Consider the following 27,635-nt stretch of genomic DNA (forward strand, 5'->3'; position numbering starts at 1 on the left):
ATCACTTTCAATAATAGCACTGGCAACTCTTGCTTATTTTCACCAAAGCAAAGTGCAGGATTCAGTCTGCCTACCTGTAAAAATTACAAAATTTGAAGGAAGCGTAGGAGATCTCGAAATCCATTCAATATCTGTACACTCAATACCTGTACCATACTAAACTGAATGAAAAATGTCTTCTAAAGAGTCTTATTTGATTAACGTAATAAAGGAAAACCAGAAGTTGTTTGAAAAGCTGAGTATTATCCCAATCGGAGTCTAGATACCTAGGAGTAAGTTTGAAAATTACTACAGACTAAAACAAGCCTTACTCAGTGGAGCGTACATGTGCTATAACCCACTTCCATATAGCTGCATTTGGACCCTTACATAACCTGGAAAACAAAACATTAGGTCTTCTTTCAATTCAAGAACAGCATTCAAAAGTAATTTACATAAATTTACATTGACCTGAATATCAAAATAAAGCGCTCTTAACATTTCATTACAAAACTTCTATCTTCACACAATCATAAGTTACTAACATCATTAGGGACTTGTTCACTATTTTTTGTTATTGAAGTCTCAGATGAGGTATAACATGATGTACTTAAAACCTCTTTTTGTACATATTCAGAGTTTCCAAATTTGGTTGAAAATTGAGCTTAAGACAAAATAGTCAGTTTGTTACTTGCATCAGTGATAACAGCACATCATTTTCAAATAACGGTATGGGCTAAAATACGTGCCTTGTAATGTTAAGTACCCGATTCTTATTTTGTATATGAGGTACTCTAAATACTGGGATTATGTGAAATTCTGTGTATTTATTCACAGCTCAGGTAATCTATTCTCTCTTTATATTTAACAAGAGTGCAAGACTGTCACAAAATACGCCTAAAATACTGTCTAAATATTCAGTTATGTACCATAAAGGTAATTATGTTGATGATATATGCCTTGTTAACCGGAAAAAAACATTGTTAGCAATTTTGGTGAAGATCGGATAAAACTGTTGGGACTTATTCGATTATTATTATTATTATTCAAAAATTATAATTTTACGGTTTGGTACAGGAAGAGATTTTATATGTTGCCAGAGTTGACCTTCACATAATTAAAACCGTAATCAGCTAAATAAAACAAGTATTCAAAGTTATAAAGCCAAATACTTTTAAAAACCTCACTGAAATGATAGATGAGACTCAACATAGCGACAGAGTGCACAAATCATGAAGGTTACGAGACAGGATATTGAAAGATGCGTATTAAGACTGGGAAATATAGTTGTAGTCTGTAGAGCCTAGGCCGACAAGATATAGCTATCAAAGCTTTTGAAAGGTGTTTGATTTCTGTTTAATTAAGGTTTGTAAACCTTGTTTTGCAATTTTAACATTACCACTCAAAAAATTTTCCCAAATTTTTGTTTGGAAATAGCACTTTTTCTTCCAATTTTCAAAAAAAGTAGACAGGCACATGCCACTTTCAAAATTTTGTTAAAAAAGCCTTTTTCAGTGTATATCACTAAAGAATTTAAGACATTTTGCAAAGCATACATCTACACTGTAAATTACAAAGTGCTTGAATTCTCAAATAATATATGTTTGTAATGTGCAAAATTTAACCATTAAATGTACTCATTACATGTTCTTTGGTAATGAATACTACAAATAGAGCACTATCTAAAACTCCATTCAAATTTTAGTTGTATATAGAAAGACTTTTACATTTTAAAATCTTCCACTGTTGGTATATTGGTTTTCGTTGATGCCCCCTGTGAGTAGAAATGCATCTCCTTCACTGCCCAGGTATGCAGCTGTGACGCAAGATCAACTTCACCCGACATTCTTGAACACAATTTCTGTAAATAAATATTTCAATATTTGAATGAGACAGCATCAGTTAATATCTAGGGATATGGGTACTCTCCTCTACCTCCACCACTGAAACAGACAAAAAATACATCAGTAATTCATTGTGCTTACTAGTAGTACTTGTAGCTGAATACATTGTTAGCTACTTTTTTAACATAATTACAAGCATTCAGCCTGTTCCAAAATATAGACTTGATGGAGGTGACTGGATATTTTTATATAAGCCAAGCTCAGTGTACTCAAGACTGAAAATAATGACCCGAGAAACAAAAAGGGTAACCCTATCACCACATGACAATCATATATTCCATAAAGATTGAGGTTTAAGGATTTAAATACCTGGACAAAGTCTTTGTTCCCCTTGACGATTGATAAAAGACATTATTTCTGAAAACATTTTTCCTCCACCTTTGATTCATGTGGAGAAGTTGACAATTATATGCAGAGAACAGGTTAGTACTAGCACAGAATCAAAGAACACTAGCTGAGTTAACTGCAAACTGTTCCACAGAAATACGGTTGAAAAACGGGAGACAATCAAAATCCCCTTGATCAAATCCCCTACACTGAAAAATGACAGGGTGTTATAAAATCCCCTTCATACTTTTGCAGGGGGTATCATAATCCCCTCTGTGATTTTTACTTATTTCATCAAGTTCAAATTCAACTATTTACAACTTAAAAGTCTATTGCATAAAGCACGTAAATACAACGCCTTTAGCAAACATAATATAATTTGGAGCACTGATATCTATATATCTATAATGTAAATCACAGAGGGGATTATGATACCCCCTGCAAATGTGTGAAGGGGATTTTGTAACACCCTGTCATTTTTCAGTGGAGGGGATTTTGATCAAGGGGATTTTGTTATATACTCTTGAAAAACAGTGCATGAATTTTAGTCAATGGTGCACACAGCCTTTTTCATCTGCATTATGGACAGAAAATAAAAGCATAAAGAACTACGTAATATTTCACTGGCATTGTGACTAGTTACTCAAGTTTCAACATCTATGAAATGTCTAGTTATCTGATAACAAGATGATTTGCCTAAAGTGGTCAATACTGGTCGATTGATCAATACTGGTCAATTTGTCAAATTTGACTGTTAAGATATTTTGCAAAGTTTAAGAACACTTAAACAATGACTGTTTAAGAGCATTTGGGACTTGATTATGGTGAATGCAGGCATTATTATTTAGTTAAAGCAACCTAATCAGTACTCTTAAATTGGTCAGAAGTGGTAAGTTGGTCAAAATTGGTTGAATTTTTACTGGTCATTGAACATTTTCTTTTAGATTAGATTACAAAGATAAATTATTTTTCTACAAAAATGTCACGATTAATGGAAAAACTGCTAATTTAATTGAACTTTATTCACACTGGATAACCGGCTATCCTGACGCCCGCTGGAAATGTAACCCAGCTGTAAATAGGTAGGTAAAGTTTTTCATTTATTTCTATTAAAACGAAGCCAATTCTTGCAAATCAACTTGACAGTTTTGTCAAGGAATGACCATGGCTTACATTTACAATTTCTGGGTCAAATACGATCGTTACGTTTTGAGATATTCGCTAACAATTTCTTCAGTTTGAAAAAATCGAGCAAAAATCCAAAGTTTTGCGTAAATTGTTTTGTTTATGAACAACCTGTGAAATTTTTTATCATCTGGTTTAACAGATTTGTCCTTTCGGAACACATGTGTAAAGTTTACGGGTTCTACGTTATTCCTGAAAAAGAATATTAGCCGTTAAATAGGCATGGTCGAAAAAAAAGACTGTCGAAAACGGCCGCTAGTGCTGTCGTTGAACTCGGATGTTAACATTTATAGACTATCCATTAACTCCGATGATTTTGAATACTTTTGTATGTAAAAAGTATTACTGGCAGTGATTTGACGAAAACGTAATTATTTTTAAAAATGGCACTTTCATTTCAAGAGGCTTTAGGACTATATTCCTTCACACCTGGGCTGAATTTTAACCTAGTTCACGCGTTCTTGCCATTTTTCCGCCATGCAAAAGCCAACCATATATTTTTTTGCAGTTACACCGAAGCAGTATAGTACATATTGCCATTTTGCCAGCTTTTGATGGTGGAGGGAAACCACTACAGGTGCCTCCGGGCTACTAAAGAAAGTAATTTCACCTCGGGTTTTGCAAGTGCAAATGATTCCTTCTGGTCGTCAGTCCTCTGAATTTCGTTTGAAGAATTCAGTATCTTTAATGAATCTCAAATGCCCGTTCTTGTTTTGAAAAGTGTTCTTGATAGGTGTATGATCTTATTTGCTCATACATAATTAATCAATTGCTCCTAATGTAAATCTGCCATTTTGTTTTATTCATAAATACCTTTTCAACAGTTTATTCATGGTCTAAAACTGCAAGTTGTTGATGTATAGAGGCAAACGATTGTTTCAGATCTAAATAAGCAGAACTTTGCAAAATCTCACATGACTGTTAATCAGTTATTTCTCAACATGGCAGCCACATGTAGCTTTAAGGAGACGTCACGACTGAGATAGTTTTAGCATTATTACAATACACAGTCGGTACTGAAATTGTGTTTCCAATACATGTGCTAATTAGATAAATCCTCAATATCTATGTGAAAACAAGGGATGTGTTTTGTATGATTGCAACACTGTGAGTTGCTCTAATTACTGACAAATGACTGAAACAATAGGAATTCGTACGAGAGATGGATAGACAAAACAACAGTGAGGTAACAATATATTCTTTTATTGTTTAAATGTATGAGTTGTAAGCTACAATAAAGAATACCCATTTTATGAAAATCAATCTGGAAGTTAGAAATAACAGAAAAAAATTAATTAGGTCATGAGTCATCATATACCTGTCAAAATTTGTCATTAGTTTTCGCGAGCTGTCAAACTTATTTTTATCTCTCTATTCTGCAAATGCATTGTTTTTGAAAGTATCTTGGACGGATATTGTAATGTGCAACTTACTTTATATTCCACATTAATATTTGTGCTTGAAATTGCTTTGTTGAGCTCACCGACGTCACATATGAATGTCTATTGTTTTAGTTTATTGTCTGTTATAAAGGTATCAAATCTCAATATTAAGATATAAGAATTGTTCCTTTCTGGTAGACAAAGGAAACTATTTGGTTGAATCATGATATAATGGTTTTTGGAAAGAACTGAATATTCTTTGGTTTTTTGTTATTCACCGGAAATTCAAAAAGTGACATCACCTTAATCAACATATAACAAGGAAGATCGGAACTCTCCTTTGCTTGTTTACGATCTTACACAGTCAGCTATCAAATAAAACCACATGAAAATAAAAGTTCTACTATACGACACAATATATTTGAAATTTTGTCTATGCATATAGGAATTGCCAGTCTGACACAAAATACTTACTTATAGCTCTGTGTTAAAGATTTTTTTTGTTATACTGACATTGGAGGTGGTCATTAATGAATGGGCCTCACTAATACTTACAGTTGTCTGGTGCACAGTAAAGTGCCCAATTGGGTTAGCATCTAAGTCAAAAAATAAAGTTTTTACTTTGCCTTGAAAAATACCTTTTTTCTACACTTCAACATGTTGTGCACAAGGATCAGTACCCAAATAGATAACTTTTTGGGATTTTTTTTTCAAAAAAGTGGATTCAAGTTGCCATGTCGGGTTGGGGACGGACATTACACCGTCATTCAAATTAGATTCCTACTGTAAATGTTTTATGCAAAACCAGTTGTTTTATGTGTATTTTCTAATAGTTTTAGGGCAAAGATCAAGAAAATATAAGCCTTAACTCTTTGCTTTTCCATTTTAAAAAAAAAATAGCTAATTTCTTTGAAATTACTATTATTTTCTGTTAATCGTAAAATTCACTTTAATCTAAAATTTGGAAAATGGAACATTTACAGCATGAAAACACCTTTAAAGCAAGTAATTAAAACAAACAACAAAGTAGAAACATAAATACTCTTATTTATATAACATTTAAGCAGAAAATATCATAAATAAATAGTGCCAGAAATGGGGGACGGACATTATATAAAATGACTGGTTCAGCTTTTATAACTACTTTGAAACACAAATTACTCTGAAATTCAAATTTCTTAACTAAGGGAACATTTGTGTCATTTCAATAGGTAATATGTCTATAAATATAGTAAATGGTTTTACTAAATGATATAGGAAATTCATTTCAGACATTCATTTAAATAGCAGTTAAAAAAGCTAGAGAGATTGAAGTATTTCATTTTTACTAATTTTCAAAAAGTATTCTACTAGTATTAAGCAGTATTTGTCAAAATCAGCTTTACAATCAATTCTTCACTGCATATTATCATATATGCAAGTACTGTTCTGTTTCAAAGAAAAAAAACATACATGCCGTACAAACGGGAGACAATCAAAATCCCCTTGATCAAAATCCCCTTCACTAAAAACTGACAGGGTGTTACAAAATCCCCTTCATACTTTTGCAGGGGGTATCATAATCCCCTCTGTGACTTTTACTTATTTCATCAAGTTCAAATACAACTGTACACAATTTAAAAGTCTACTGCATAAAGCACGTAAATACAATGCCTTTAGCAAACATAATTTAATTTGGAGCACTGATATCTATATATCTATAATGAAAATCACAGAGGGGATTATGATACCCCCTGCAAAAGTATGAAGGGGATTTTGTAACACCCAGTCATTTTTCAGTGGAGGGGATTTTGATCAAGGGGATTTTGATATACACTCCGTACAAACATTCACATAAAACTAATCCATATCTAACAACCTTCCCGTAGAATACAAGCATATTAAATGTAGATGACCATAACATTACTGTATCAGTTTAGCTTTCTATCAGTGCTGTGTTAATGGTACAAAAAGAAATAATGATAACATAATAATGTTCTGTCTATGACTGAAAAAATAAAACACTTCAACACATTGTCTTTTTTTTGTATACTTGTACCAGTCTTTTATTTTTCACGGTTTAATTTAAAATATGTTTTTTTTTTTTTTTTGATGTTTTTTTTTTTTAAGGGGGAAGTCCTTAGAAAAAAAGGCAAAATATATCCTTACTAGGGGTTTTAATTTTATACAATACATGGGATTATAACACTTACATCAAAGAGTGTTGTTTTAGGTAAAGATTCCATAATGATCAATTAAGATCCAGTTTAGGGGTTTTATGGTCCCTTGTATATTGGCATCCTGTTGAGAAAGTGTGATTTTGTGATCTTCTGTGGCCACCTGTGTTTTATGGCATGTTGTTCCCATCTCAATAGGTCACTTATTAATTATGTTGTTTTAATTAAGGAATGATTTTGATGCATCTTATCTGGAACAACTGATACAGAGACTGGAAACCGGCATTCATCTTATCTTATGCTGTCGTCCAATCGAAGCATATGCCGTAGGTTATTCTGCTATTACTCAAACACTTACACCTTACAGTTTAACTCGTCCTTTCAGTGAAAATCTGGGAAAGCATTTTGTTGAAATTTTTGTTGAAAACAAAAGTTCTGCCATGAAATTATTGCCTGCATCTGTTTTTAAATGGAAAATATCTACATTAATGTTACTTTTCGACCCGTGAAAATGGCTAAATCTAGACTTGTCTTATCCAGAGAGAAAGATGTCGTTTTTTACATGATATTTGCCTTGTTGATTCAGAGTATTTAGAACAAAAAAATTAGGACATATTTTAATGAAAATAGCAAGTCAAAACTGTAAACTGTTGCCTGAAAATATTTGTTTATGATATTGCTCTGTTCTTCACCATTTAAATGCGTGTTAAACCTAGATGATTTTCTGCAGTTTTATCTTAAAGTTCGGAATACGAAATGTAACTTCGTTGTCGGCTTTTTTAAAAAAATATTGTTATTTTAATTTAAATACATTGTATTTTTCACACATCAGTTTTAAGATTAAATTTTTTATTCAAATCCAACAAAAATCGGCCCTTTGATAAAGGTTTGAAGTTACGTGGTAAAATATTTCTTCAGGGAAGTGAGCTCGAGTTAATTCATAATAATTAAGCATATCACCACATGCAGTCGCATGCTGTTTTTGCTTCAGAATCCCTTTAGATCAATCTCTGATCATCTAATTATCGCCACTTAACATGTGACTGGTAAACCCTTTGAACAATAAATGTTATAGCTCCATGATTAATATGAGGTAATATGCTAATTACACGCTAATCGATAGTGGCGAAAACAAAATATCGATCGCTAACGACTGGTCGATATTTACAGGTATGGACGACAGCATAATACAGAACAAGAGCTGTCTGATGACAGCGCGCTCGACTATTCGAAGAATTGATTGAAGAATGGGGTCAAAATATTTCCACAGATATTCAGACAAAAGAAATAAATAGATCAGACAAACAATGTTCCTGTATTACTTTGATTTCCATAAGTCTTGCACTAAATGGCAATATATGAGCCAATTTCAAAGTCCAAAAAGGGCCATAATTCAGCCAAAATAGTTATGTACTCTTGCCTACAGATGGAAATCATAATGATAAACAAGTGTTCAAAGTTTAAAAGCCATATGTCAAATAGTTTTGACAAAACATGGACTTGTATGAAAACAGAACCAATTTCAAAGTCCAAAAAGGGCCATAATTCAGCCAAAATAGATGACAGAGTTATGTTCTCTTTCCTACAGATAGAGACTATTATACTAAACAAGACTTAGTGATAAAAGTTTCAAAGCCATATGTCAAACACTTTACAAAAAATATGAACTGGTACGAAAAACTTAACCAAGATTTCTAAGTCAAAAGGGGCCATAATTCAGCCAAAATCTTTGATGGAGTTATGTACTCCTGCCTATAACTGGACATGGTGATGGTAAACAGGTGTTGAAAGTTTCAAAGCTTTATCTCAAAAGACTTTGTCAAAATATGAACTGGTACGAAATATTAACCCAGATTTCTAAGTCAAAAAGAGCCATAATTCAGCCAAAATCCTTGATGGAGTTATGTGCTCTTGCGTATAACTGGATATGGTGATGGTAAACAAGTGTTGAAAGTTTCAAAGCTTTATCTCAAAAGACTTTGTCTAAATATGAACTGGTACGAAAAACTTAACCAAGATTTCTAAGTCGAAAGGGGCCATAATTCAGCCAAAATCCCTGATGGAGTTACGTACTCTTGCCTATAACTGGCCATGGTGATGGTAAACAAGTGTTGAAAGTTTCAAAGCTTTATCTTAAAAGACTTTGTCTAAATATGAACTGGTACGAAAAACTTAACCAAGATTTCTAAGTCGAAAGGGGCCATAATTCAGCCAAAATCCCTGATGGAGTTATGTACTCTTGCCTATAACTGGACATGGTGATGGTAAACAAGTGTTGAAAGTTTCAAAGCTTTATCTTAAAAGACTTTGTCAAAATATGAATTGGTACGAAAAACTTAACCATGATTTCTAAGTCAAAAGGGGCCATAATTCAGCCAAAATCCTTGATGGAGTTTTGTGCTCTTGCCTATAACTGGCCATGATGATGGTAAACTTGTGTTGAAAGTTTCAAAGCTTTATCTCAAAAGACTTTGTCAAAATGTGGACTGGTACGAAAAACTTAACCAAGGTGTGACGCCGACGCCGACGCCGTGGTGAGTTGGATAGCTCTACTTATTCTTCGAATAGTCGAGCTAAAAATGTATTGATTTATATGGAGTTTCTACTCCCCGTATTAGACCTTCCTGATCTTATGACCCTTTATTTTGTAGATGAAAATATAAGAGAAAATATAAAAGATAAGAAATATACAATAGGGCACTAGGGGAGGGGGATCAAGTGTTTATGGTAGCATTTCAAAAAGTTTTTGTAATTAGGGACAAAAGAGGGGCAGAGCTTTCTGGATATGATGTTAAACCCTATAAATTACAAGACTATAAATTTCAAGAAGACTGAGGACTGAAACTCTACTTACTTTTTTCAACATGTAGTTTTAGTCCAAAAATGAAATGTCTGTCCCCCAACACTTTAAATGTGCTTATAGATAATGTTTGGCAAAGTTTTACTTTATTTATATACTCATTAGTCTTTTTTCATATTTTTGCATGAGATCTTTATATGAAAGTAAAATTCATGTATGAAACTGATTCATTTTGCTGAAGATTTCAACAAATTTTGTCATTTTTTTACACACAATGTGTTTTTAAGAAAAAATATCACCAAATTAATGTATTTTACTGATTTTCAATGCATTTTTTTTTAAATTTCAGTTCTTATTGGTAAAACAGAAATAAAAGGAATTGAATTTGATAGAAAATAATAATATATATACAACATTCAAAAGCAATGATAAGTGGGGACGGACATTACGGGGACGGACATTACAGATAACTTTTACACTTTTGTCAATATCTAAAAAACTGCTTGATGGATTTCAACAATTGTTGGAAATATTACTCATGTCATCATATGTAATAAAAATATGCTGAAATTTCTAGTTTTATAACACTTATATTCGGCCATATTTATTTATAGACTTGATGTACAGAAATGATACTTTGACTATTTCAGCTTACATATTTTTCAAACTTTTCAAAGCTATCTCACATGTTTTAGCACCAAAAGATACTACTTTTTTCTACACATTTTTAAGTATAGCTTTTTCAGATTTCTAGGGCGTTACATCCATACAACTTTGGTTCAAACCATGATTCTCAGAACAAGAATTACAGAAGTACATGATGTTATATATCAAATGAAAGCTAAGATATTTTTCTTTCACAAAATTTAATAGTGAAGATGTAAAAAAGAACAGAATTTCTGTGAGACAGCTTACAAAAATGATGAAATTTTAGATGCTAACCCATTACATGCAAAAATGGCTAATTTTTGCATACTTAAACTTGTCGCACTTCTTTATTTCTAAATTTTCATGATAAATGTTCACCTCCACATCTACATCTGTATCGTACCTTACTTATAAACTTTACTTTATAGTTCTATCATGTATTGTTTGAAAGATGGGGCTATGTACATGATTTTTTGCTGAATTGGGCACTTTACTGTGCACCAGGCAAACAAGTATCATCGGTAACACATGTTTGAAGTTTAAAAATCAATACTTAAAAATCAGTCCATGCATGTAGAATCAGAGCCCGGACAAGACACTGCGGGCGGACGGACGGACGAAAGGAACAAAGCAACTTTTAGACCCTAAACCAAAAGGACAATGATAATGAAATCAACCAGAATTACTCGACAATGCAACAAGGACCATACATTTATAAGTATATACAGACTGTTTACTGACTGCAAGTATACACATTTTACACAAATGAAAGACGAAAGAAATCACAAAAACACAGACAGACTAAACAGATACAAAATATACATAAAGAAGAGACACTACGGGGCATTATGTCTACAAGACAGTTTTTTTACTTTTATACAGTTGTATTCTCGATAGCTGACAGCTGATTTCAACGACTGCCTATTTCAAATACAGCGGCCGTTTTCGACAGTCTTTTTCTCTCGACCATGCCTTTTTAACGGCTAATATACTTTTTCAGGAATAACGTAGAACCCGGAAACTTCACACATATGTTCCAAAAGGACACATCTGTTAAACCAGATGATAAAAAATTTCACAGGTTGTTCATAAACAAAACAATTTACGCAAAACTTCGGATTTTTGCTCGATTTTTCAAACTGAAGAAATTGTTAGCGAATATCTCAAAACATAACGATTGTTTTTGGCCCAGAAATTGTAAATGTAAGCCATGGTCATTCCTTGACAAAACTGTCAGGTTGATTTGCACGAATTGGCTTCGTTTTAATAGAAATAAATGAAAAACTTTACCTACCGATTTACAGCTGGGTTACATTTCCAGCGGGCGTCAGGATAGCCGGTTATCCAGTGTGTTATTGGTAGAAAGTATTTCATAAACTAAAGCAGTAAGTGTTTGATTCACAAGTGATGAATCTAATTATTTTTACTAGTATAAATAATTATATAAAAAATTCCTGTGAACACATGGACACTTTCATGGAAATGGTTTGTGTTTTGATAGCAGTTGTCACATTGCCTAACTGACACCATGTCTTACAATATACAATAGGTATGTTGCTGGCCTGTTTATCTAGTCACTGATAAGTTGTCATGATATTATTCTAAATGCTCGAACGTAGTAACCACAAGTACTGATCAGGAATATTGCATAGGTCCAAAGTCTGAATTGACCAGTATTGTCAATTTCACTGAGTTTATTTTATAATAATAAAATCTTTATTCAATTTAAAATCCAGGCTAACTATAAGAAGATAAAACATCCATAATAATAAACTACTATTGACCAGTCTAATTATATTGTCCAAAATGGAGTCTGACCAGGACACATTACTAAGGACCAAAATTGAATCGACCAGTATTGACCACTATACCTTTGTATGATCAAAAAAGTTGCTTGATTATTTTCATATCACTGTTACAGCCTGTGCTAATCTGTGAATGTACTTAATGAAAAAGTGTCGAATAAACTAGTTTTGACCAACCAAGAACAACCATAATATTGAATCGACCAGTATTGACCGGTATTGACCAGTATTGACCAGTTTTAACTGGTATTGACCGCCGGCCCCATCAATACTCATATTAACCGGCTTTTTGCCAACACTGGCCTGAGTTCTAGCCATCTGTTAAAGGATTAAGTCTGCATTCTAGTCATCCAGTAACTTGTCACCTCACCTGTCATCTAGGGGTTTTCCCTGTGAATCATATATGTATTTTGATTTTTAGCGGGACATGATGGTGACTTTTAACAACATTACGTCAGTTCCGGCTTTGTACTTTATTTTATTGTGTCACAGGGTGAGAAAAATATGCAGCCAGACTGGGACTCGAACCCAGGGCCTCGGAATACCGTTCCGATGTTCTACCGATTGAGCTATCCAGCCGCCTACACATTTTCTCCCCATTTTAATTATCAAGTCCTGTACGTGACATTAGGAATACGAAAACATTGAAAAATAAAAAAAAAGTCCTTAAATACTGGTCAGACTTACTTGCTCCAACAAGTTAGACATTAATATTCATGTAGAAACTTCAAATGCGTTGAATATAACTCACAATTTTAAATAAGAGCTGAAATCGCTGGAAATATGATGTGAACAGGTGTGAGGAAATATTTACCCTGACATCGGTTTCAATACACAGAGGCCTGCCAATGACACTAAATTGCAGCAACAAAACACAAAATATATACACTCAAAAATGTCAGAGAGGCAATTTTATGCTTTAGTCATGACAAGGGAAACAGAATGATATAAGTCAGTGTTTTAATTGGAAATTTCATAAAATGTCACTATGATGGCGTTAAATGTTCTAAAAATGCGCGATTCTTGAGTAGCACCATACGAGCTTCGGTGGACGATTTGGTCGACAGAAAACAATTCAATTTACTAAACACTTACGCAGTCTTTTTACTATGAAAATTCCGAACTAATTTATGAAATAAAAAAGGGGCTCTTTCCATGAAATATTTCACAAAATGTGGTAGAAGCATATATTTGCATCGCGCGCATCACTGAAGTAGCCTAAACGTCATCCGACGTAACACAAGTTTCAACGTTACAAAATCTTAATTTAATTGCTGTTTGTGAAAAAATTCACGGTAAGACCCCTATTACTTATTTTATAAATTTGTTCATATCCATATTATTCATATTCAGTTTAACACCCTCTTTTAGATAGCCAGAATTGGCTAGTTTTCAGGCGGCGAGGATGCCTGGGTTTCAATTCAATAACTCTGGGTTGCTTACAAGACTCCTCTAGTTGAGTGGGAAACATGTGTTTCATAATTTCCAGCTTCCCCACTCAGGAATCGAACCCGGGCCGCTGGATTAGAAGTCAACGACCTTAACCACTCGGCAACACCAACCAAATACTTAAGCAAAATCACTGTAATGTAAGTGACAAGTGGTTTGAATAATTTTCTGTAGGCCAAATCTCTCACCAAAGTTTGTATGGTGAGGTTTTTGCTTCATTTCTAAAGGATGATCTCAATTGCTATCAAGAAAATATGACCAGAATCATTTCAGATGACTAATAAAAGATGATAATACACCGCTTGTTAACAAAACCAAACTATCCTCCAGCCTAAATATCGGTTCTCTCTATTTCTATAGTAACCTTAAAACGACTTAGGTATATCTTCTATTATTGTAATACTTGTCTTCTCTTTATGTACAACAATGATAATTCAAATAAAAACCCTTTTAAATTTCATTTTTCAATAGATGTACGTTTATTTCTTAGCGGGGTCTCTAAGATATACTGCTGTTGTGTCAGCTGTAGACGCAGCAGCCAGGGTTTTTTCTAGCTAATTTGGGAATATAGCCTATACCCCCAGAATTGGGAATTTTGATGCGTAAATGTTCCAAATTGGGAAATATTTAGTCCCATAGGATATAGTAAGGATGTGTGTAAGCACTTTCTCATACACTTGTTTCACATTGTAGAACATCTTTAACATACTTCCATTACAAAATTGTCCATAACTTGGTCAATTTTTGTGCAATTTTGATGAAATTTTTTTTCAGAATGTAGATTGTGAATTTTTACATTAATTTTGGGAAAAATACATACTTTTTGGCATTGGGAATATAGCCGAATAACGGCTATAAAAACGGCCGAAAAAAACCCTGGCAGCAGCAGAAACAACAACAAATATAAGCAATAGAAATACGACAGTGGCTTGAATTGATAAAGAGCATGATAATAGGTTAGGTGGGGGGTCAATATTTTATAGATAAAATTGGTGGAGGTGGGGGGAGGGGTCATTATTTTATAGGTGGTGTCAGTCTTTTATAGAAAGGGGTCATTATTCTATATAAAATAATGACCAGGGGGTCATTATTCTATAGGGGTCAGTTTACAACTTTACACAGGTTCTTCCTTTTTTAATGCCTTAGCTAAAAAATTTCAGCTGAGAGATGTTTATGGGCTGTTTTAAAAAAATGGCTAGTTTTAGTTTTTCTTAAACTACTATCACATTATGCATTATTTATAATATAATATAATTAGATGCTGATTTGTTTGTCTAAAAATGCCAACTGGTGTCATAGAGCTGTATGTAAAGTTTGGTCAAGATTGCTTCACAGAAAAAAAAGTTATGTCTGAAAAACATGCCAAAAATGTCAGGAGTGCAACAAAAAAGTGTGACACTTTAAGAAAAGCTTAAAATTCAAAATATTATTTCAATGTCAAAATGTATATGAGAGAGTAAAACATGTATTTTTATTCAAGTTGAATGTCTTGACTAAAAGATAACATAAAACTATGGATAATATAAGAATGTTTTGGACAAAATACCAGGCTGAAAAGGAATGAGGGCGGTGGTTATGTTATTTTCCATAAAAAATCAGTATAAATCTATGTAAATGACTACAAATTTTTAGTACTAATGGTATTACATAACCTACACTTACTATTATAGAGTAACATGTATAGATGACTTAAAAAAGTAATAATTTAATGATCATAATATCTCTCAAAACTATTTTTAACAGGGTATATCGCAGTGGACCCAAATTTGGTCAGGAGTGAAACATTTGCACTTAATGAGCCACCGTGTTTGAAAATAAAACATACATGTACCCAAATGTATTTTTCCAAGTAGTGTGTGTAGCGTAGCAATCATAAAAGACAGTCATGAGTGAAGTTTGTGTTTTTGTATGGAGTACGTGGCTCGTACGTAAATGTCAGGAGTGAAACATTATTTTCAATTTTGGTGCTATTCTTAAAACTAGCATATTAAAAAGCAACACTGTTCAGCTGGGCATTTTTTAAAATTCTGGGTGATGAATGGAGGATATCACTACAATCTAGTTCATTTAAGGTAAGTGTTTTACTGCTCTATAAACTGAAGTTGATACATTAATAGTTTAACAGTAGAAAATATATCTTATAAATATCTGTGTCCACAAAGTAAAACATTTTTATGTATTACTTTTAAGTTTTTCTGGTTTATGTTTTATCAAATGTATTTACCTATTGCTGAAAATAACAAATTACAGCATATATCTTTTCTTTTTAGCATGATTTCTTGCATGAGTAAAAATGTTTCACTCCTGACATTAAAATGGTAAAATTGCATACATTCATTTTATAGAGTAAATATGAAGCAGCCAAGATGAGAAAACTTATTGTTAGCCTTCCAGCCATCAGAAAAATCATGAAGAATATAAAAAGACTGAAACCAATAGAATAACATCCACAGAAAGAGTTTGAAAACTTTTACAAAAGCTGAAAAAGGATGGAGAACTACTTGAAAAGGCGAAACTGAAAAAAACAGAAACAAGTCAAAAGAGCTGGTCAGAAAAGAAAGAAAATCAAACGAAGTTGTAGATGAAAGAATGAAATCTAAACAGACAGAATGGATAAAAGAAGAATAGAAAACAAGCAGTATCATTGTTGAAGGTAATACTAAAAACACTAAGGCTATTACTGAAGCTGATGAATGTACCCTACTCCCCTGCACACACTGACATAGTACATTGCAATTTGATGCACACAAGATTGCATAATTATGTGGAGTGTACATGTATGTTTAGTAACAAAAAACAAAGTGCCATAACTCTGCAGAATATTTATCAAACAGAACCTAACATGCACCATTCACTGTACTAGAGTTTTTACTGATCACTTGTGTGAAGTTCCATTAAATTTGTATGCAATGGTTCGGGATATTAGGAGTGCACAAGATTGCATCTGCAGATTGTATGTATATAGTTTATTAACAAAATACAAAGTCCCATAACTGTGCAGTATTTTTTTCTGAAAGAACCTAACAAGCACCATGCACAACTAGGGTTACTACCGATCACTTGTCTTAAGTTTCCTCAAATTGTGTGCATGGGTTCAGGAGATTAGGCACGCACAAGAATGCGTAAACTATGCAGACTATGTATATAGTATAGTAACAAAAAACAAAGTCCTGTAACTCTGCATATTTTTTTTTCTGAAAGAACATAACCTGCACCATGTACAACTACAGTTGTTAAATTTCACTTTTCTGAAGTTAGTTTCATCAAATTGTGTCAAGGGGATGAGGAGAGTTGATGTGCACAAGATTGTGTCTACAGTCTAACCTGTACTAACGGTCACCTCCGATCAGCGGTCACCTCCGTTCAGCGGCCATTTTATGACGCCCCCGACGGATTTTCCTCTATTTTATCACTTTATTCAGCGGCCACCTGCCGTCCGCGGCCAGCGGCCACCGAAATTGCCTCCCGACCGCCGTATTTGACCCCTTTCAGCGGCCATTTTTCTTCCAAAACCAATTATTTTTAGGCAATAATCGCCGAAGATACCCGATTTTGAGAAGCACGTGGTTGCTAAGTTTCGCGGGACTTCACCACAGGAACGACAAAATGACATGAGCTTCTCAATTAAAACTGATAACCAAAGGTGTAATCCCCTTTTGTTATGATCAAATGGCCAGTAATTATCGATAATTAGCGTGTCACCTCGTGTCAATTTTGTTGTTCACAGTTTGACCTCGGTTAAAGATAATATTCGATAACTAATTAGTAGCATAATATCTGTGATTTTTTTTTATACTTCTGTCATCAAAATACTATTAAATTTATACGAAATAAATTGTGTTTGAAAAAAATATAAACCACTCTATCTTTTACGGAACGTAACGGCAATCTTAGATTTAGCGTAGACAATAAGCGCCGAGAGTAGCTTCCCTTACCAAAATGGCGAAAATTGTAAACAAACTTGTTTTGAAGTTGGAAAATTGTCTGTAACAATTTTTGTAGTAAAAAAAATCACGCCGGAGTTTTAGATTGCTAAGAAGACCATTCGTATTGCGAAGGCAAATGCACGTCATTGTATCCTGGTAAAATAATAATGGAAAACCCAAAAAGAAACGGGCCTAAAGGCTATAGACTGGTCAGAAGTCTGAAAAATACATATACTGGCTACACCTCCGGTCAGCGGTCACCTGGCTTTAGCGGCCAAATTGTCTGCTTCCCTTGGCTGGCTGCTTAAGACAGGTTAGACTGTATAGACAGACAAAATGAAACTAGTATACCCCCTTACAACTTTAGTTTTTTTGGGGTAAAAATTGGTGAGCACAAGATTGTGTCTACAGGCAGATCGACAGACAGGCAGATGAACAGACTGACAGTCAGACAACCTGAAACCAGTTAACCCGCCTTACAACTTTGATGTTCAGGGGGTTTAATGACGATATTAGAAACCGACACTTCAAATAATATAAAATAATCAAGTTTATATGTTAAGTTAATAAAATATGACTTATGTAATATTTAACTCTAATTTCTAAATATAACCTTGCAGTTCACATAATTTTGCAGGTTGAAAAGGTTGATGAACCGGAAATACAGCTGAGGTTCCTCCAGAAGACACTGAGGCCTTCCGGAAGTTCAAACATGGTCAAACAATGGCGTGTCCTGGCAGTCACTAAATGATACTTAACAAACTCTAACTCAGCCTAAACTGTTGCCTTGCAGTGGAATCAAAATGGAGTTCAACATACCAGAGCTTGAATGTGCAGGATGAACTGTAAGTTGACAAAGCAGAAACATTTTGACATTTTTATGCTTTCAGAAGTTATCATGGTTATATTCTATTAATAGCACATTGTTACTTTGATATGTAACAAATCAGCACTGTGAGGAGCTGTTCTTATAAAACTGTTTGTAAGTTAACTCAAAGTTGAAAATCTGTTGTTGTTTCTTGAATCAAAGTCATCATCGTTGTTCTAAATATAAGCCAAGATAAACGGGCACTTTCATATTCCCCTGTGTTATATGTTGATTTCTGACAACATTTAAGGAATACAGTATCATCTTATTCTTTTTTAAAAAGATATTTGTTAGGGCTTTCTGGTGATGTATGGTTTATCATACTGTTGTTCAGTATTTTTCTGTTTACAAGGGTTGGAGTGTCGAAAAATGGCTCATTTTTAATCGTTACGCTGTTGCACGAAAAATTCATTACTTTTCGACCATTTATTTAATTACTATTTTAGTTTGTTACAGTTTTTATTTCAAGTTTTCAAACTTCAACTGACATTCAGGTAAGACATATTTTTTACAGATTTGAAATTGGTCCGAAAATATTCAAGATATTTGTAAGTAACTAAATCCATCACTTCGTTATGCGTTGATGGTTTTTACCTGCTCTGTTTCTACAAAGGGAATACCAAAGTTATTCTTTGAACTGGCAGATATAATCATTATAAGCATGAAAAAGAAACACATTTGCCAGCATCTAAAAGCAAGATATTGATTTGCAGTACATTATTTTCTGAAAAATGATAGCTGAATCTTGACATTTTTATGTAGAGTCCGTAGCCCCATTTTCAACAGTGTACCACTTGCACAAAAACAAGAGCAATATAAAAATGAACCTTTGATTATTTTCGGGTTATCCTACATACTAACTACAGAAAAGACATTTCTTCAGAGAAGAAGCAGAAAAAAGTTTTGAACAAAAAATGGTTGTCCGTAGCCCTGTAGAGTCCGTAGCCCCACCATGTTCATGCAACTAAATCAGAATTTTTTATGCAATAATCATATCTTATACTAATATTTTTTCTCATTTATGATATAACAAAAGAGCTTCATTCTTTCAAACATCTAAGATGTTGATAGTAAACAGTATAATGGGAAAAAAGATAATTGTAATAAATTAATTATATTTTTGCCAATTTCCAACACTTATCTTACAGATCTAATGCATATTGATGTTTGTTTAGTATCATAAAGTACGGTTAAGGATACACTGTATTAGACTTATAATATAAATTGCATTAACAAAGTATTTATATGTTGATAATAAATACAAGTTAAAATGTTATACAAGGGGCCTACGGACTCTACACTTCCATAACGAGTCCCGTTTCTGTTACATTTACCAGTCTATTTCCAGATAATGTAAAGAAACAAACATATCAAACATGAGACCTGTAACAAGGAACCAAATAGCTGAAGAAAGCAATTTTTTGCATAATTTTGCGTACTGTTGACTGAAGCAGGGATGAAACATATTGTGTAGAGTCCGTAGCCCTATATTAGTCTATGTTTTAAATATGCAACCATTCTATATTTGAATTCAGGAACTTCTTTTCTAGGTTTAAACATGTTTTATTTAAGAAATGTTTATAGCAAAACAGTGCTTTATCACTATTTATACAAGATGGGCGGTTATACGTCGAACATATTAATTTTACGAGGGCACAGCCCAAGTGAAATTATTTCGGACGACGTATAACCGCCCGAGTGTATAAATAGTGATATTGATAAAGCACTGTTTTTGCTATAAATTATTTCGATTCTAATAATTTTTTTATTGTAAAAATTATATCAAATATAATCATAATGGAACTGTTTCTTCGTGCAAGCATGGCGCCAAAAGTAGGTCTTTGTTTATACACGCCAGGACCGGAAATGGTAATAAGTCTTGCGGTAGAGTTCAATTCGGATGAACACTATTGTGAATTATTCAGCAAAGCGAATAACTAAGTATGTTTGTAAATTAATCAACACATTTGTGCAATGTGGCATTTTGTTTAAAACATATTATTAAATTAAATATTTCATGACATCTGAAAGTGCTACTTCTTGATGGGTACACGGCGCTAAATATCACATTGACGAGACGTCAACATAATATCGTTGTGATGATTAAAGCATTGTTAGTCATATTAGAATGTGATTAATCTTCCTGTTAAAACCAAAAGTGAGGTACACTGACACATTTCAATGATTTGTTCATGTTCTTCTTATGATGAAACAGTTTGTTCACTTGTGTCTTTACAAAGTTTAAATAATCAAAATGCAAAAAAAAAAAAGAAATAAAATAAAATTGTTAGTTAATAATGCTCTTAAATGATCTAAGAATTATAAGACTATCAGAAAATATCACTAATTCTGGAAACTGACTATGAAATATTATACTGCAGCAACTATTTTACTAGTAACCATACATGGATGTAGAGTCCGTAGGCCTTGATATCAATTTGTATTGGGTTCTGTATCAGAAAAGTGTTTAAAGTTATTATCTGAAACCTTTAGTTCAATTTATATACATATTTCTTAATAGGTTTCAAGGAAGCTTGCCATACTCTTCTTAGTTTTCTGTTCAGAAAGTAAATTGGAAGGCAGTGCATATTGTCTCATTTGATGGTACTTTGAAATCCAGCTCTGGATATATTATGAAATTCATAAAATCAACTTTATATTCCATAAAGCAATATTGAAAACATCTTAATGCAACTATTTAACTTATTTTCAACACTATGAATAACTTTTTCTGTGTTATCTAGGTATGTTATGCTTTGGCATGTAGAGTCCGTAGGCCCTAAGAGGTGTGGTTCCTTGAGCATCCGTAACTTTTTTATTTCGCATAATTGAAGAAAACCCTGATAGATTCTTGTGCGCAAAGGACGTACCTTGAAATCACATGATAAGATATGAAATTTTGATTGAGTTTAAAATTCACCATATGTGCAACATCAGGGGTACCCTTTATCTTGGCTATATGTAAAAATATCAAAGTTTCAGAATCAAAACTGTTAAAAAGTCGCTTCATTTCTGCATTGCAATAATAAATTAAGGTGTTATAAATTACACTTGCATTCTGTTTAGATCACAAGATTAAGTTGAAATCTAAGTTATGGTAATAATGTGTATTATGTCAGGAGTGAAACATTTATTGGTCAAACTGTTAATCAGTTCTGTAAGGTGAAATACTAAGTCATGTTTATGTAATACCCTGTGGTATTTATTTGTTATTCTTTAAAATATAAGGCAAAGTTGTCTTTTTGTATTAAGGGTACACAGTAAATTTAAAAAACAAACTTTCTTCATTATAATAGCCATAAAATTGGGCTAAATAACGAAAAAATCAATTAATTAAATTTTTTGGAGGCATATAGCTGGCTCAGACATTTTTTTCATTTTCTTTAACACCTAAACTAAGAAAAGTGAGCATAAAAAGACACAAAGAATTATATTTTTTGTTTCTGCAGTGACTTTGAAGATGGTATGTTGTTTTCTCTTTTTTTGTTGGGTCAGTTGAATTAAAGATCAATAAAAAACTTAATATGTGTTGTATTGTTTGCACGCAACCATTTTTATAGACTGCAATGACGGCTTATTAAAATGAGGTAATAAGAATGCTACTTAGACCGGTTTTAATTTTTGATCATTTTTACATGTTTCCTGCCATTTTTTTTAAAACTGCCCTTATATGCTGTTACAGATTTAATGGACGCGACCATCAGAAAATAAAAACAGCGTCAGTTAAGTTATGGTAGCCAGAACTAGTTTCAGGTTTGTAAGGAACTAGGAATTTATACTAGAATCTATATTATAGAAGGAATAAGGTCAGTAATTCGGTCGAAAATGTGCTTCCGTGGTGTAGTCGAAAGAAGTCCATAATAAATAGATCCTAATTTTCCCATTTTCAGCGCAAATTCGTGTAGAACGAGTGCTTTAATCACACTTTTTCGCTACTAGAATACATTCTGCATGAAATGAGACTGTTTTCATGTTCATACAACCCACATGGCAAGTTTTGCAGATCGAAACTGAAAGTAGGTGTTTATTGCGCGGAGGAGAGCAAATATGCGCCATTTTTAGGGTAGCAGACCACAACTGACTGGCATTTCACTAGGAACTATTCAACCCCCTATTTTCTTTTCATTTTTTCGTTAATTTGTGATAGAACTTTCATGAAAAATTGGTGTAGGAAAAAGTGATGTTCTCTAAAGATACGTAAAGACGACATGAAGTTGTCGTTTTTTATATGAAACAAAGAAGGATTTGAATTACTGACCTTTAACCTATAAGGGCTGTAATAAGACTCTTCTTGAAACACATCGCAATTAGTCTTTATAGTCATAAATCGGTTGTATATGATATAAAAGAGTGTTTCCAATGCAAAATAATAATGAAATTTGAAAAAATTTGAATTTTGACCTTTTTTTATGTAGATGCGCCTATTTCAGCAGCGATTTCTGGGATTAAAAAACCAATACTTTGTCTCCAGAATGTCAGAAAATGCATCCTTCTGGGTCTTATTCATGACGGAATGAATGATATTTCAGAATCCCAGTGAAAAATAATGCAAAAAAGTGAAACTTTTACCAAAATATACAATAAAAGGACCATAGGGCCAAAATTTAGCCCTGTAAATGGGCAGGGGGTGGCTTCTATTAAATGTCTATATTTCTCTAAAATCTCGGAATTTCACAATGAAACTTGGCAGTATGTTTGGTATTACATCTTTCTTGGAAACAGAGATGAAAATGGTGTGAAATTTGATAAGAAACATTTCTTATAGGAATAAGGTCAGTAATTCGGTCGAAAATGTGCTTCCGTGGTGTAGTCGAAAGAAGTCCATAATAAATAGATCCTAATTTTCCCATTTTCTGCGCAAATTCGTGTAGAACGAGTGCTTTAATCGCACTTTTTCGCTACTAGAATACATTCTGCATGAAATCATCAATGAGACTGTTTTCATGTTCATACAACCCACATGGCGAGTTTTGCAGATCGAAACCGAAAGTAGGTGTTTATTGCGCGGAGGAGAGCAAATATGCGCCATTTTTAGGGTAGCAGACCACAACTGACTGGCATTTCACTAGGAACTATTCAACCCCCTATTTTCTTTTCATTTTTTCGTTAATTTGTGATAGAACTTTCATGAAAAATTGGTGTAGGAAAAAGTGATGTTCTCTAAAGATACGTAAAGACGACATGAAGTTGTCGTTTTTTATATGAAACAAAGAAGGATTTGAATTACTTACCTTTAACCTAGAATTCATTTTCTTTTGTCACGAAAACATATGACAATAATAATTTATTTAATGAAGGGCAATTTCTTACCTTTGTTTGTAACTGTAAATAATTTTAATGTAGTTTGAATTGAAAGACTTGAGAAATTTATTATCATATAACAAAATTTGAAGGAAAAAGTAATTTGAAAGGCTGTGACTAAATACAGAGTTGGTGCGCCCGTGATATATTACAGACTCCGGTATATACCGGATTAACTAAATTTGAACAAAAATACCTTAAATGTATATATTTTGTAACCATGGTGATTCTAACCCTAACCTTTAGTCAGTATATTATGCACATTATACACTAAATGCGTGCGGACATGCAAAAAAATGAGTATTTTTGCCGTGCGTTCCATTTGATAATAATTCCGCGCAAGCGCAGAACGACTGCACCAACTCTGCAATGAGAAACATTCAATTTGAAATTTCCGCGTTTAAACCGGAAGTGTTATTTGGATTTACTGCCCCAAAGAAATACAAGTAAGACCATGTGTCAAATGTAGTGCAAAGAATGCGCTTGAAATTTTTGATACTTTAGATAATACTATTGTAGAAACTTTCTCAAAAAACGATAACGCAGCTGTTTAAACTATCGTATATTTAAGTCAGAATTTCTATTTGAAGAATGTTTTAACATACTGCTTGCCTTGGCAACTTTATTCACACGGTGTGGATGCGTACACCGGATATTGCCGTTTCATGAGTGATGATTATTTTTCGCCAACAAGGTAAGTAAACCCGCTATTTACTATTGTATTAAACTACTACAGAAGAAAAGAGCATTACTTTTAATACCCAGATACAGTGTATATGCTCTCACAAGCGTAAAATGAGTCAATCTTATGAGGAAATGCTAAAATATGTGATAAAATGGCAACTTTATCATTTGATAAATGCAGGCCGGGTGCATATTTCTTCCGATATCGTCACTTATTGTCTGGTGATCAAAATTCAGAATCGTACGGTTTATTTAGCTACATACAAAGAACAAATGTGAAAATTTTCAGCTTTGAAAATGTTCAAATGACGAAGAAATCGATGATAAATGAGCGTCGATGGTGTACTGTGTATTGCAAATGTACTGTGTATTGACTTGTATCACATTTTACTGTACTGTGTAATGATGAAATTATCACCGAGTTTTATAGAATAACTCTTGCAAAATGTACATTTTTATCACCTTTTAAAAGTACAAAACAGTAATTTCTTTAACCCTGAAGATATGTGACGTTTTTACATCGACATTTGTAACGTTTAATACCATTGTAATTTATGTAATAAGTGTAAATTGTAATTCATAGTCACAATAGTGCAACAGTGGGCAATACATTTTGTTATGCTTACCAGTTGTAAATGTATATATATTCTGTTCTTACGCTATGTGATGTTCAGCATTGTTTAAGTTGATATTACATGACTTATCTCAAAAACAGTTAACGGTATCTTTTTAAATTTGGCATTGATATTTCAATATTTAAAGTCTTACTCTCAATATCTTGCAGAAAGTCCGCCCTACTAGTATATACTATATAATTGTGATTTTTTTTTCGTTGCAGATTCAACTTGTTTATCGACGACAAGTTTAAGGCCGTTGTATGTCATTTTGTTGAACACCACCCACAGAATAATATAGCAAAAAGAAACCCGCTTACAAAAGGGACCAATTTCCAATAGAAAGAAACCCTTTAAAAAGGTTGTAAAGACAAATTTGATTTGAGCAAATTGTGTGGAACCTGTTCACCGACGGCAGTGGAAATGCACGCTACCTACCACGCCCTTTAGCAGAACTCAACATTTACACATGCTACTAGTACCATAATATAATCTAGGGACACACAATAGAGTGCAGTTCCACGGACAGGCGAGATTTTAGTTTTTCAATTTTTTATTTCACTTTAGAACAAATTAAACAATTAACAACATATACTATTCTATCTGACAATACAAAGAGAAGATTATTCAGTTATATATATCTATAGTTCTGAACTAAACGTTGTAACAATGACAGACAGTAATAGAAATAAAGGACATGCATTTTGTTTTTGTTCTAAAATGTTTTTCTATATGATGAATAATGGAAAATGATGATAAATGAAATGAAATGATGAGGGAGTGTCGTGAAAAAGGAGAGGGGGTGTGTCGGGAGGAGGGGGGTGGGGGGAGGGGTTGGTGTGTGTCTCTATTTGTAATATAATGTAAAAATACAAAGAGTAATCAGAGTAGAGTATTTGTTTTGCTCACAAATTATATATATATATATATATATATTTGTATATTGTATTTGGTACTGTTTATGCAACATCAAGAAATTCTTTCCATTTCGCATTAAACGTGTCCGTTTTATTCTTTATACTTGCAATTGTATATTCTATGTTTATTCTGTATTGAAGATATACCCTGAATAATTCAAAGCTTGGTGGAGATCTGTTGTATTTGCTTTTAACAATAAAATATTTTGCTAAAATTAGAATAAAATTAATAATTTTTTGTTTGCGTTTCCCAATGTTTCCATAGAAACCTAGTGAAATAGTTTTAAAGTTAAAAGGATATCTGCGATACTTTTTCTTGAAAGATATGTCTTAATATCACTCCATAGGGTTTGTATTGATTGGCATTCCCAAAACATATGTATAAATGTTTCTGGTGCCATTGAACAAAATTCACACATATTTGATGAAGATATTTTACATTTGTATAGGAATACATTAGTTGGTGCTATTCTCATTAAGTATTTATATTGAAATGTTCTCAATCTGGTATCAATTGTACTGATAATGGGATTAGTATAAATACTTTTCCAATTTAGATTGTCGTTTAAAAAAAGTGTTTCCCATTTTTGACTTCGGGTATTAGTAATTTTTTTCGCCCTCACTTGTAATTGGTAGAACAGTTTATTTACTTGAGTATCCTGTTTTATTTTTGAAACCAAATATTCTTGCTGTACTATTGTATTTATGTCTTCATGTTTTAATCTCAGTTTCCAATTGGCTTTCACTCCCCCTATTATTTTATGATATAACATAAAATCACATTCTGATATATCGTAAAGATTTTTAACGAAATCGAAGGAATAGAACTTTTTAAATCTGTAGTCGTAAATGTCTTTTAAAAATAATATCCCTTTGTCAAACCATTTTCTGTAAAAGAAAACATTTCCTCTTTATCTTTCAAGTGGTGATTATACCATAGTAGTTGATGTGAAATGATTTCATTATTTGTATGATAATTTATCGAGCACCAAGCATTCAATATTAAATCTTTAAGAAATTTATATTTTATGTTCATATTTTGTATATCCGTCGAATGGCAATTAAATTTGAAAAAGAATGTACCTCCTAAATTTTGAAGTTCGTGTTTAGATAGTATTTTCCATTGTGCATTATTTTCTTGGAGTAGTCTTTTAACCCAGCCAGCTTTTAAGGAAATTATAAAGGAATCTAAATCTATCATTTTGAGACCTCCATTTTCATAATCTTGTATAATTATATTTCTCGCTATTTTTTCTGGTTTAGCGTCCCACAGGAAGTTAAACATGCTTCTTTTTAAATCTAAAATTGTTTCGTGTGTGGGATTGCTTAAAACTGTTAATGGATAAATTAGTTCAGGAAACGCAAACGTTTTTAGTACTGTTATTTTTCCAATTAATGATAAGTTCCATTTACTCCAAGAAAGTAGTGTGTGCTTAAATTCTGCTATTTTGGGTTCTAAATTCAATTTATGTGTCTGGTTTAAATCATTCGAAAATACCATTCCTAACGTTGTTGCTTGTTCTGATGTCCATGTGAACTTTTTGTTGCTACAGAATATAACATTTGAGTGTTTCAGTGAACCAATTCTTAAAGCTACACATTTGGATACGTTCAGTCTTAGACCAGATACGTTTCCAAAATTATCCAGTGTATTTATTAGGGTTTCAAAGGATTTTCTACTACCATCTAA

General features: G+C 32.9%; 1 protein-coding gene across 1 annotated transcript in view; it reads right to left on the reverse strand.

Moving 5' to 3' along the window:
* Positions 1-23,840, reverse strand: part of LOC123560114 (uncharacterized) — an 80,490-nt gene extending 56,650 nt beyond the window's left edge. Inside the window, exons 1-3 of the mRNA XM_053516641.1 lie at positions 23,740-23,840; positions 1,707-1,840; positions 312-374 (exon numbers count right to left, since the gene is read on the reverse strand). Coding sequence (XP_053372616.1) covers positions 312-374; positions 1,707-1,825 — 182 coding nt within the window. The 5' untranslated portion in view covers positions 1,826-1,840; positions 23,740-23,840. The remainder of the gene's footprint in view (positions 1-311; positions 375-1,706; positions 1,841-23,739) is intronic.
* Positions 23,841-27,635: the final 3,795 nt, after the last annotated feature.

The sequence above is a fragment of the Mercenaria mercenaria genome, chromosome 10 (assembly GCF_021730395.1).
Source record: "Mercenaria mercenaria strain notata chromosome 10, MADL_Memer_1, whole genome shotgun sequence".
Classification (NCBI taxonomy): domain Eukaryota; kingdom Metazoa; phylum Mollusca; class Bivalvia; order Venerida; family Veneridae; genus Mercenaria; species Mercenaria mercenaria.